Source organism: Myotis nattereri (genome assembly GCF_964212035.1).
Source record: "Myotis nattereri genome assembly, chromosome: 2".
Classification (NCBI taxonomy): Eukaryota; Metazoa; Chordata; class Mammalia; order Chiroptera; family Vespertilionidae; genus Myotis; species Myotis nattereri.
This window is the reverse complement of record NC_138076.1, coordinates 93,834,266-93,848,381: the sequence shown is the minus strand read 5'-3', so window position 1 is coordinate 93,848,381 and position 14,116 is coordinate 93,834,266. Positions and strand designations below refer to the sequence as shown.

Here is a 14,116-nt window from a genome sequence, read left to right as displayed (position 1 = left end):
TGTATCAAGCAAAAGGAAGGAAATAATACCAGAAATCAATAAAATTCATACTGGAAAAAGATAAGAGAACATTCATGAAACCAAAAGCTGATTCTTTGAAGAGATGAATAAAATTGACAATCCCCTCCCCATACTGATAAAGTTAAAAATAAAACACAAATTATCAATATCAATGAAAGAGGGAATACTACTGCAAATCTCACAAATATTAAAAGGATCACACAGTACTGTAAACAACTCTATGCACATAAATTTAACAATTTAGAAGAAAACAATAAGTTCCTCTAAAAGCTACAAACTATCAAAACTTATTGAAGAAGTGATAGATAGGAGAAACCAAGATGGCAGCATAGGTAAACACCTGAAATTGCTGCCTCACACAACAACTTCAAAACTACAACTAAAGACAAAACAGACATCACCCAGAACCACAGGAAGGCTGGCTGAGTGGAAATTCTACAACTAGAAGGAAAGAGAAAAGCACACTGAGACTCAGGAGGTGCGGAAGTAAAGTGCAGAGGTACAGAGATGCACGTGGAAAGGACTGGCAACGGAGGATGCTGGTGTCTTTTTCCATCGGGAGGGAGTCTCAAGCTCCCTACGGCCCCGACTCCAGTTCCAGGCGAGTCTCTGGGGACCCAGACTTATACAGGGAGAAACTGTACTGTCTGGCATTGATCAGAACTCGAGGGTGGCTTTCTCTCAGAGGTACTTGCAGGGATTACCGCGGAACACTGAGACGAAGGGCCTCTTAGGGTAGAACTGAGGAGAAGCCATAGCTGCTTCCTCTGCCCTGTTGATTCCCTGAATCCCCACCCCACCCAAGCTGTGTGCAGAGGCTTTTGCATATGAATGGGCTGGCCCTTTGAGATCTAAAATTACCTAACAAACTGCAGCTGGGTAAGAGAGACCCAGAACATCCAAAAGAAGGCTCAAGGCCCCACAGCAGCTTGTATTGCTTCACAGCTGGGCCTCATCTAGGCAGCTCCAAACCCCAAACAAGAAGAGGAATCTGCAGATCTCTCCATAGCTCCTGCTAGGTAGCCTCAGGCGGAGGCTAAATTAGCACCTCCTTAGAGATCCAAGGGGCTGTGTACCTAGTGGTCAGAGTGGGACCATCCAGATTACAACTCCTCAGATCCATAAGGGACAAACTTAGTGGGCAGACTCAGTGAACACCAAAGCCCCATTGAAGCAAGTCTTGCCCCATAAGGGTGTCTTCAGCACAGAAGTTCTCCCACTGTAGACACAGCTGATTCTCACAGCCAATTGGCCAGGAGGTCAATTCCTCCCAGTGATACCAACAACAATCAAGGTTTAACTACAAAAAGACTGTGCACACAGCCCACAAAGTGGTACACCAAGAGTGTCCACCTCAGGTAATTGTGGACGCTGAGCCACTAGGCCCTATAGGACACCTAGCACACAAAGCCACTCTAACAACACAGGGAAGCAGCCAAAATGCGGAGACAAAGAAACAGATCACAAATGACAGAAATGGAGGAAAGCAAACTACTGGATATAGAGTTCAAAACCACAGTTATAAGGTTTTTCAAGAATTTTCTAGAAACCGCCGATAACTTTAGTGAGACCCTCGAGGATATGAAAAAAGGACCAACTAGAAATTAAGCATACACTGACTGAAATAAAGAATAATATACAGAGATCCAACAGCAGTATAGCGGATCTCAAGAATCAAGTCAAAGATTTGAAATACGAAGAAGCAAAAAATACCCAACCGGAAAAACAAAAAGAAAAAAGAATCCAAAGATATGAAGATAGTGTAAGGAGCCTCTGGGACAACTTCAAGCGTACCAACATCAGAATTATAGGGGTGCCAGAAGAAGAGAGAGAGCAAGATACTGAAAACCTATTTGAAGAAATAATGACAGGAAACTTACCCCACCTGGTGAAAGAAATAGACTTACAAGTCCAGGAAGCACAGAGAACCCCAAACAAAAGGAATCCAAAGAGGACCACACCAAGACACATCATCATTAAAATGCCAAGGACAAAAGACAATCTTAAAAGCAGCAAGAGAAAAAAGTCAGTTACCTACAAGGGAGTACCCATACGATTGTCAGCTGATTTCTCAACAGAAACTGTGCAGGCTAGAAGGGAGTGGCAAGAAATGTTCAAAGTGATGAATAGCAAGAACCTACAACCAAGATTGCTTTATCCAGCAAAGCTATCATTCAGAATTGAAGGTCAGATAAAGAACTTCACTGATAAGAAAAAGCTAAAGGAGTTCATCACCACCAAACCAGTATTATATGAAATGCTGAAAGGTATTCTTTAAGAAGCGGAAGAAGAAGAAAAAAGGTAAAGATAAAAATTATGAACAACAATTACATATCTATCAACAAGTGAATCTAAAAATCAAGTGAACAAAAAATCCTATGAACAGAGTAAACTAGTGAATATAATAGCATCAGGGGCATAGAAAGGGTGTGGACTGACAATTCTCGGGGGAGGGGGGGCGCGTGGGGGGTGCGGGAAGAGACTGGACAAAAATCATACACCTGGGGAAAACCAAGATGGCTGCATAGGTAAACACCGGAGTTAGCTGCCTCGAACAACCACTTCAAAAATACAACTAAAAGACGGAACGGACATCGCCCAGAACCACAGGAAGACTGGCTGAGGGGAAATTCTTCAACTAGAAGGAAAGAGAACAGCATACAAGACTCAGAGGAGGCGCAGTGCGGAAAATACAAAGGTGCGGAGGTACGCGCGGAGCGGGCTGGTAGCTGAGGGAGCGGTTGTCGTTTTCAATTGGGAGGGAGTCTCAGATTCTGAGCTCCAGTTCTGGGCGAGTCTCTAGGGACTCAGACTCAAACGAGAGAAGCAGGACTGTCTGGCATCGGTCGGAATGCGAGGGCAGCTTTCTCTCCGAGGTTTGCAGCAGTTGCTGGGACTCTGAGAGGCAGAGCCTCTGGGGACGGGACTGAGAGCAGCCATAACTGCTCCCTCCACCCACTCTGTTGATCCCATGTGACCTGCCCCACCCAAGCCCTGGGCAGAGTCATTTGCCAGATAGCCTCAGGCAAAGGCTAGATTAGCACCTCCCTAGAGGACAGAAGTTTTCCCACTGCAGACACAGCTGATTCTCACAGCCAGTTGGCCTGGAGGTCAAATCCCCCTAGTATTAACTACGACAATCAAGGCTTAAACAACAAGACTGCACACAAAGACCACTAGGGGGTGCACCAAGAAAGCATAAAAAATGCGGAGACAAAGAAACAGGACAAAACTGTCAATGGAGGATATTGAGTTCAGAACCACACTTTTAAGGTCTCTCAAGAACTGTCTAGAAGCCGCTGATAAAGTTATTGAGATCTACAAGAAATCTAATGAGACCCTCGATGTTATGATAAAGTACCAACTAGAAATTAAGCATACACGGACTGAAAGAACGAATATTATACAGACTCCCAACAGCAGACCAGAGGAGCGCAAGAATCAAGGCAAAGATTTGAAATGCGAAGAAGCAAAAAACACCCAACCAGAAAAGTAAAATGAAAAAAGAATCCAAAAATACGAAGATAGTGTAAGGAGCCTGTGGGACAGCTTCAAGCGTACCTACATCCGAATTATAGGGTTGCCAGAAGATGAGAGAGAGCAAGATATTGAAAACCTATTTGAAGAAATAATGACAGAAAACTTCCCCTACCTGGTGAAAGAAATAGACTTACAAGTCCTGGAAGCACAGAGAACCCCAAACAAAAGGAATCCAAAGAGGACCACACCAAGACACATCATCATTAAAATGCCAAGAGCAAAAGACAAAGAGAGAATCTTAAAAGCAGCAAGAGAAAGAAACTCAGTTACCTACAAGGGAATACCCATACGACTGTCAGCTGATTTCTCAACAGAAACTTTGCAGGCCAGAAGGGAGTGGCAAGAAATATTCAAAGTGATGAATGCCAAGAATCTGCAACCAAGATTACTTTATCCAGCAAAGCTATCATTCAGAATTGAAGGTCAGATACAGAGCTTCACAGATAAGGAAAAGCTAAAGGAGTTCATCACCACCAAAGCAGTATTGTATGAAATACTGAAAGGTATCCTTTAAGAAGAAGAAGAAGAAGGAAAAGGTAAAGATACAAATTATGAACAACAAATATGCATCTATCAACAAGTGAATCTAAGAATCAAGTGAATAAATAATGTGATGAACAGAATGAACTGGTGATTATAATAGAATCAGGGGCATAGAAAGGGAATGGACTTACTATTCTTGGGGTGAAAGGGGTGTGGGAGATGCAGGAAGAGACTCGACAAAAATTGTGCACCTATGGATGAGGACAGTAGGGAGGTAAGGGTAGAGGGTGGGGTGGGAACTGGGTGGAGGGGAGCTATGGGGGGGGGGGGGAGAGGAACAAATGTAATAATCTGAACAATAAAGATTTTAAAAAAAATCGTACACCAATGGGTGAGGACAGTGGGGGCGGGTGTGGGCAGTGGGTGGGGTGGAAATGGGGTGGAGGGGAGCTATGGTGGGGAAAAAAGAGGAACAACTGTAATAATCTGAACAATAGATTTACAGTGGGGCCTTGACTTACAAGTTTAATTCATTCTGTGATGGAGCTCGTAACTCAGATTACTCGTATGTCAAAGCAATTTTCACCATTACAATGGCACGTGATGCTGGGCTGATGTTGTGGCATTCACTGCGCCAACTAGCAGTGGGGTATCTGAAGCTGGCTCGTAACCCGAATTTTAGCTCGCAACTCAAAGCAAAAAATCCGCCAAGAGACGGCTCGTATCTCGAAAAACTCGTTAGTTGGGACACTTGTAAGTCAAGGCCCCACTGTATTTATTAAGAAAAAAAATAAATAAAAAATAAAGATAGATAACCTGAAGAGTGCTATGTCTGTTTTTTGGGTGTTTTTTTTTTTTTTTTTTTAATTTGTAGTTTGAAACCTGAGAAGGAAATCTGCAGTCCCAGATGGTTTCCCTGGCAAAATCTACCAAACATTAAAGAAAAAATTAACACCAATTCTGTACAATTTCTTAAGAAAATTGAAGAGGCAGAAATACTTCCCAACTCATTTTATGAGGCCAGCAAAACTCTGATATTGCAACCAGGCAGAAACATCATAAGTAAAGAAAACTGCAGATCAATATCTCTCCTGAACATGGACGTAAAAATCCTCAAATATAATAAGACATCAAATTTAGCAATGTATATAAAGAATACGACACCACAACCTAGTGTGCATTATCTTCAAAATGAAAGGCTGATTTAATATTATAATCTTGAAAAAATACATGACAGTATCAGTTGATGCAGAAAAGATATTTGACAAAATTTAGCATTCCTTTACAGTAAAAATTCTCAACTAACTGGAATTAAAAGGAATCTTAACCTTATAAACAGTATCTACAGAAAAGCCTTAGCTAACATAATATTTAATGGTAAAAGTTTGAAAGATATCCCACAGCTATCAGGAGCGAGGCAAGGAGGTTCTCTCTCACTACCCTATTCAACACTGTACTGGAAGTCCTAGTATGTTCAGCATGGCAAGAAAAATAAAAGACATACAGATTGAAAAGAAAATAAAACTGTCTTAATCACAGACAACAGAATTGCCTATATAAAAGGTCTAAAGTAATTTACCAAAAAATATCTTTAGAACTTATAAGTGAGATAATAAGGATTCAGGATACAATCAGGATGCAAAAAGCAATTGCATTTCTATACCTAGGAACTGAAATGAAAACAAAATTGCCCTTTTCAACAGCTCCCCCAAAATGAAGTGCTTAGGTATGAATCTAACAAAATGTTCAGGGTCTATGTGCTAAAATCTACAAAACACTGATGTAAAAAATCAAAGGAGACCTAAATAAATGGAGAGGCATATTGTATTTATAGATTGGAAGACTCCATATAGTTAAGATTGTGATTCTCCCTAAGTTGATATACAGATTTAACACAGTTCTAGTAAAAATTCCAGCAGGTTTTTTTTTAGATATAGACAAGCTGATTCTAAAATTTACATGGGAAGTCAAAGAAACTAGAATAGCCAAAATAATTTTTAAAAAGATGAACAAAAGATTAATAAAGTTGGAAAGACTCACACTACCCGATTTTAAGATTTACTATAAAGCCACAGCACTCAAAATGGTGTGGTATTAGTGAAGGGATAGACACTTAGATCAATGGAACAAAACAGAATCCCGAAATAGACCCACACACTTATGACCAGTCAGTTGGAGGTAGAGAGTTTTAAAAGCCATTGTTGTTTTTTAATTAAAACTTTTTATTTTGAAATAATTGATTGTCAAAGTTTAAAATTTTTATTCTGTGACAGACAGATAATGTAAAGACAAGTATACTGGGGGAAAATATTTGCAAATCACATTTTGAAAAAGAACTTGTATCCAGAATATATAAAGAACTCAAAAATTAACAGTAAGAAAAAAGCAACCCAATTTTTTCAGTGGGTGAAGGACGAGTAGACACTTCAAAGAGGATGGAATGTCTGATAAGCACATGAAAAGATGTTTAACATCATTAGCTTTAGGGGATGCAGTTACAACTTCAATGAGATACCATTAACAACCTATTACAAATAGCTAAAAAACAACAACCCTGAAAAAATCAAATTTGGTGAGAATGCAGAGCAATTGAAACTCCAGTGTATTGCTGGTGAGAATACAAAATGGTAGAGCTATTTTAGAAGAGAGTTTCGTAATTTCTTATAAGAGTAAATGTATACTTACCTAACAATCCCATTGCTATGTATTTACCTTAGAAAATGAAAACTTGCCTGGCCAGTGGGGCTCAGTGGATTGAGCATCTTCACATGCACCAAGAGGTCACTGGTTCGATTCCCAGTCAGGGCGCATGCCTGGATTTCGGGTTTAATCCCCAATAGGGGGCATGCAGGAGGCAGCTGATAGATGTTTCTCTCTCATATCTCTATCTATCTATCTAAAAGTCAATAAAAACATGTTTGTTTTTTAATGAAAACTTATGTTCATATAAAAACCTTTACACAAGCGTTTATAGCAGCTCTATTTACAATCTCCAAAACTAGAAATAAGCCCAGTGTCGTTGAACTTGCTAACAGTGGCGCTTCCATACAATGGCTTACTAATTGGTAATAAATAACCAAGCCTTTAGTACTATCAACAACATGGAAGAATTTCAAAGGCATTATGATGAAGTGAAAGAAACTAATCTTAAAAGATCATATTTGCTGTATGACTCCATTTATAAGATGTTCTGGAACAGTAACAGACACTTATTGTTTGTCAAGGGTTACAGAATAAAGAGGGTGTGAATACAAGGAGGCAGCAAAGGGAGTTTTTTTCAGTGATGAAATGTCTCTGGGGTCATGATTTTGCATGCACAGAACTATGCATAAAAAGTCAGTTTTTCTGTATTTTTATAAATGCACATGTGATCAAAGAATACACTGTTCCTTTAAGGATCCTAGCAAGAAAATAAATGGCAGAAGGCTGGAGATACTCAAACTTTACTTCATTATACACATGGTTGGAGAACATTTAACAAAATTTTATAACAATAACTTCCAAAAATGCTAATGTAGCTTTAAGTTACCGTAATAGAGATATACATTTTAGTTCAAGGGAGATTTATTCCATTCTAGAGCCTACATCTTACGGAGCATTAACATATCAATAAGGAGTGTAGAATGTTTAGTGCTTCTCTTTAGAGAACTGAAAGACTATCATCTAAAAGGAAGATTGAGTTAGTGTATAGCTCCATAAAAGAGATTTTTATTTCAACATATAAAAGAAGTACTACTGTTCAACTTAGATTATACAGTGTGGTGTGGTGTGTTTTTGTTCTGTTTTTTTCTCATTAGAAATGAAGTAAACACTAGTCAGTTACCTGTCAGGGATTGTTGAGAAGACTCCTACATTAGGTAAGAAGTTAGACCAGGTGCCCTCTAAAGATTGCTTTGTTGCCTGGCTGGTGTGGCTCGGTGGTTGAGTGTCAACCTGTAAACCAAGAGGTCACGGTTCTATTCCCGGTCAGGACACATGCCCAGGTTGTGGGTTCAATCCCCAGAAGGGGTTGTGCAGGAGGCAGTGTTTATGTGTATGTGTGTATATATATATATATATATATATATATATATATTGCTTTCTTTCCTTAGATTCCTCCAGTCTGAAAACATTTCCTAATTTTACTGTTAGATATCCAATACAGCTAATATCCATCGCCAATTAATTTTTTTATAACTTTTATATTTTTGTTAGAAGTTAACCTTTTTTATTGTCAACTAATAATGTACATTTGTTTTGTTTTGTTTTCTCCAAATAGGGCACGGTAAAACAAGCTTACACAAGTACTCCAATGGTAGACAATGAATTATTACGATTGAGTCTGCGGTTATTTAAGCGGAAGACTACTTGCCATGCCCCAGGACATGAAAAGACTGAAGATAGTAAACTTTCACAGCCCATTGTCCAACAGGAACTGTGTGTATCTTAAGACTGAAGTTCAGTGACATTTTTGGTACTCTCTTTCTTCAGCAGTGCATATTCTTTTTCAAAGTTCTTTGGTTTCACAAGCATTAGTAGTGAGTGGCAGAAAACATTTATCAGCCATGCTAAAAGAATGAAGAAAAACTTTGATGTAAAGTTTAAAGACATTAGTTTTGGCTAACTCAAGATTTTACACTGTACTTAATACTCATGCAAAATAATGTGAAAGCATCTAGATTTAGTAGTTTATTTTGTACATTTTGTTAAAAGCGAAGTTTTGGAAAACAGTTGTCACTGCTCTTCCAGCCTACGAAGATTTTTATTAAATGGAGCCACTCACATGTTCTGGATTATCCCTAAGGAAACTGCAACTTTATTCAGAAACTGTATTTACAGAGTGAATGCACACATTGTGCAATACTGTGCTGTACAGAACACTTGAAAGAGGACACAGATCCAGCATGTCGTGTTTGTAGGCAGACCTCTAGCAGGAGGGAGCCAAAATACTTTTTTTTTCCTTTCTAAAGTTCTAATAAAGTTACTTAATGGGTCTTCGGCTTTTCTAAATATATATGCATTGTTACAATGTATATTGAATGTTCTTGGAATCTAAATGGTTTTGTTTATTATCAGAGACTGTCTGCTATTTTTATTTTAAATAAATGTACCTTCTTCCCTTTCCTTGTTCTAGATTTACTTTGCTTTTTGGTAACCTTATTCCTGGTGTTCTGAAGCATTTGTCACCAATATTACATGCTTCTTTATACTTCACATATTTTACTGCTGAAGTCCTTATAATTGGACAGCTATAAATAATGTGAAGTTGAAGATGTTTTTCAAGTATAGCTCAGTAATACTTGAAACAAGCCAAGAGCTAACAAACCTGTGTAATCTGAGCTTTAAAATACTGCCATCAGATTTTTCAGAACAAGAACCTCATTACGTTAAACTGCCTCCAGCCTATAATATCTAAAATGATTTACTTCTTAAAAAATTACAGTATATCTGCTGCTTTATTCAGTATGTACATATTTAACTCATGAAGTAGACTATTAGAAGGATTTGAAATAGGCTCTACGCTGCAGAGTTTTGGGGGAGATAGACATAATAACAAAGCAAACCAATCAAAATTGTAATTTGGTCATTGCCTCTCACAGTTTTTTGTTAAAACTGTAAGCCTATGATACCTGTCTCAGTAGTTTTGTATCCTCTTCTCCAAAGGTAACCAAGTTTCTGTTCATTTCAAGAAACAATTAATTTGTGCAAAGGAAATGGTCTTATTTTTAAATGACTCTGAATGCATATGTAAGAAAAATTTCAAACAAAATAACTTAATTTCTTGATCTAGTTTCCTTTTCCATTTAGTAAATGTTTTGAGTAAAGAAAAAAGGTAAAAAAATTTTAATGACCCTACCTAGAGAATGGAACTTCCCTATTATAGTTGGCAATATTGTGCTCTGTAGTATAAAGATTTAAAAATCCTAGAACTTCTAGTTCTCAGAATTGTGAAATACAACAAAAATGATTTTCCTCTTTTGTCCACTGACTTTACTTCGCAAGTTATTTATAGAATGAAAACTGTACATGTGGTCTCTGACTTACAATAGTTCAATTTACAATTTTTCGACCTTACAATGGTACCAAAGCAATATACATTCAGTAGAAGTGGCTAAGTTAGGCTATGATGTTTGGGAGGCTAAATCCATTTTCGACTTAATGATATTTTCAAGTTACTATGGATTTATCAGGACGTAGCCCTCTCATAAGCATCTGTAGTTGTTTCCTTATACTCAAATCTGTTGCCTTTTCAGCTTGAATATCTTTTTATGTTGTGAAGAATATTTTAGAACCATTCCTTTGTTTCCCCAGTCATAGTATTGAGAGCATTTTGTTCCCAGTGGGAATGTACTGTTAAGTTACCTTATAATTTTTAAAAGAATTCATATATTCTCTGTATTATTAATCATAGAAAGTTCTGAAGCAGATCTTTTATTGAATTTCCCATAAAACTCTTGGGCCATAATTTAAAGTCTCAATGAAATCAGTATTTCTGAAAACATCTTATAGTCCATAGATTATTTACTAGTAAAGTTAAAAATCTGTCATAATCGATGGATCAAGTTTCTCCATTTTCCATAATTTGACAACTGGACTCCAGCTGCTGGTAATAAAGAGTTATCTAAATAGAGAAAGGGCAAGAGTATGTCTGAAATCCAAAATAAAATGAGTCAGTACTTACATCACTGAGTCAGTTTAATTTTCATGGACAGCTGTCCTCACCATTTAGGAAAAGGTTATACTGACTTACTATGTAGCTGGTTGCTGGGGTCCAACCCCAGCAGGTCCAGGGGTTCCCAAAGGTGTGGACGGAGTCGGCGAAGAAGGAATGACACGGAGGCAGTCTTCGGGTGATCATCATAGCCAGGTTCCTCTAGCCAGGACCTCCAGCCAGGATCTTTGTCCATGTTCTCCAGCCAGGTTCTCCAGGTTCTCCAGCCAGGTTCAGTCGCCAGGTTCTAGACAGGTTCTCTTGCCATGTTCTATCCAGGTTCTGTCTCTAGGTTCTGTCCAAGGTCTTTTGCCATGTTCTCTCGCTAGGTTCTGTCTCTAGGTTCTGTCTCCAGTTTCTGTCTAGGATCTTTTGCCATGTTTTCTCCAGCGAAGTTCTTCTGTCTCTAGAACAGAACTTTGCTGGAGATCCTGCACAGAACTTGGCTGGAGATCCTGGCTAGAGATCCTGGCTAGGCTGCTGATCAACTGAACGCTGTCTCCGTGTCATTCCTTCTTCACCGACTCCGTCCACACCTTTGGGGACCACAGAACCTGCTGGGGTTGGACGCCAGCATCTGGCACCGGAACAGGGACCCCTGGGTAAGCGCCCCGCACTCGGGACAGATAGGACTCCACCGTAGGAAGAGGGTGGATAGTCTTCGCCGACTCCGACTCCGTCCACACCTTTGGGAACCCCTGGAACAGGATTCCCCTAGGTAAGCCCTCCCCCCCATTGAGAACCCCACACTCGGGACGGATAGGACTCCACCAGGGTACTGCAGACCCCCCTATAGAGGATAAGTAGGGTAAGAAGGTGGATAGTACAGAACTTAAATTGAGAAGATGTGCCATACTGAGTCCAAAGAAAGAAGACTCTGTATTGATCTTTAGATTAAGAAGATGTGCCATACTGAGTCTAAAGAAATAAGACTTTGTATTGATCTTTTAACACATATGCTTGCTAGCAGAGGAGTTAAGGTTACTCCCAGTCAGAAGGAACGTTTTATATAAGAAGTATGTCCATGCTTTTCTGAGGAAGGAAAGGTAAATGTAAAGGCATGGAAGGAGGTAGGCCCAAGGAGCCTTATCCTTAACCCCACTGCAGCTTTTCCACCCCGGGAAAGTGTAGGACTGGCAAGCTCTCCCTGGGGTGATAGATCAGGACTCAGGTAATAGCGGAAAGCGCCAATCCTACTCTTAAAATGGATACAAGAGAGCATTTGGGGTTTTTCTTTTTAATGCCTGCTTTTAAAAAATGGGGGAATTTGCTGGGAGCTGGTCCATCCTTGCTGTTTCAAGGGACCTGGCATATACGGCATACTGTTCTTAATATGTTTGCTCACCTTCTTGGCACTATGTGTTTTAACCAAGGTCACCTCTCTGAGAAAGGTTGTTTCCCCAGGTAGGGATTTTCCCCTGAAGTTAGGGAGGGAATAAAACCCCTTAACTAAGTGCCAGGCGGGTAATTAATCACTTTAACTACGAACAATCATGCTTAAGCTACATAATCTTTACTCCCTGGAATGGAGACAAGAAACGCCCTAACCTTTGGAATAGAGATTGATAGGATTGAAATCAACTGGTATAAATACAGATGTAACAAGACAACAACACACAGAACCTAGAGACAGAAGAACTTCGCTGGAGAGAACATGGCAAAAGATCCTGGACAGAAACTGGCCACAGAACCTAGAGACAGAACCTAGCGAGAGAACCTGGCTGAAGAACCTAGAGACAGAACCTGGATAGAACATGGCAAGAGAACCTGACTAGAACCTGGTGACTGAACCTGGCTGGAGAACCTGGACAGAACCTGGCTGGAGAACCTAGCGAGGGAACATGGCTACAGAACCTGGCTGGAGAACCTAGCAAGAGAACATGGACACAGAACCTGGCTGGAGATCCTAACCAGAACTTCTCTGGAGATCCTGACCAGAACTTGGCTAGAGATCCTGGCTAGGCTGCTGATCAACTGAACGCTGTCTCTGTGTCATTCCTTCTTCGCCGACTCCATCCACACCTTTGGGGACCCCTGGACCTGCTGGGGTTGGACTCCAGCAGCTAGTAGCTTATTTCACAAAAATTTGTGTCAATAAATAGAAGTATAATATGCTGAAAAATCTGACCTGTCACTTCTCTATTTTGATCAGTAACTGCAGATTATCTTCCCAATCATACCCCATGACTATATTGAGATTTTATGGCTTAATTTTTATTAACTTGAAAGTTTGTGGAATTGGCAGACTATCCCACATTATTTCTTATTGTTCAGTCAGGTAAATATTAAGGCATATCGTACCTAAATTATTTTTTTAATTTATTTTTATTTTTCAGTTACAGTTGATAATATTTTATATTAGTTTCAGGTGTGCAGCCTAGTGGTGTGACATTTATATAATTTACAAAGTGATTTCCCCTGATAAGGCTAGTACCCACCTGGTATCACACATAGTTAATAACAACATTATTGGCTACATTTACTATGATATACTTCACTTTTCATGATTATTTTGTAACTGCCAATTTGTACTTCTTAATTTCTTCACCTTTTTTACCTATCCCCTGAACCATCCCCGCCTCCCTGTGTGGCAACTATCCTCTGTATTTGAGCCAGTTTCTGTTTTGTTTGTTCATTTATTTTGTTAAGTGAAATCCTGTGGCTTTTGACTTTGTCTGATTTATTTTACTTGGTATAATACTCTCTAGGTCCATCCAAGTTGTCACAAATGGTAAGATTTCATTCTTTAAAAATTGATTGATTGACTTTAGAGAGGAAGAGAGAGAGAAACATACCATATTTTTCCATGTATAAGATGCCCCCACTTTTCTAACCCAAAATTAAGAAATTAACATTTTAAACATGTTGCTGGTTTTTCTCTTAAGGCCTTCTTTTTTGGCATCTTAAGGAGTTCTTACTGTTTTCTCCACTGTCTGATCATACACTCAGTGGGAGGAGGTTCGAATTGTCTCTCTGCAGCTCTATTTCCATGCTCTTTTGCATAGCTGATTACATTCAGTTTGAATTTTGCAGAGTAAAACAATTGTTTACTGGTATTTATCTTTTTATTTTTTGACATCTTTATGGGCTCAGAACACTCCAGTCCCTATTGCATCTGAACACTCTCCACCTCCAATTAAAGCATCAGCTAATGTCAGTAACAATCACACTCATGATTGCAGGAAACCTGTTTGACAAGTTATGGGAAGCTATGCACCGCACGGTTCCCTCCTTGGCTGACTTCCATGTATAAGATGCCCCTCAATTTTAAGTCTAAGGATTTTAGAAAAAAAAGTGGCTTATACACGGGAAAATACAGTAGATTTGTTCCATTTATTTATGCATTCATTGGTTGTGCTCTGACCTGAAACACTGGTATAT

The 14,116-nt window shown here is 39.2% G+C and overlaps 1 protein-coding gene across 6 annotated transcripts in view; it reads left to right on the top strand.

Annotated features, from left to right (window-relative positions):
* The window catches only part of ZC3H13 (zinc finger CCCH-type containing 13), a 114,395-nt gene extending 105,250 nt beyond the window's left edge, over positions 1-9,145 (top strand). For all 6 annotated transcript variants that reach the window (XM_081083010.1, XM_081083006.1, XM_081083009.1 and 3 more), the window contains one exon: positions 8,303-9,145. In XM_081083010.1, coding sequence (XP_080939136.1) covers positions 8,303-8,473 — 171 coding nt within the window. In that variant the 3' untranslated portion in view covers positions 8,474-9,145. The remainder of the gene's footprint in view (positions 1-8,302) is intronic.
* Positions 9,146-14,116: the final 4,971 nt, after the last annotated feature.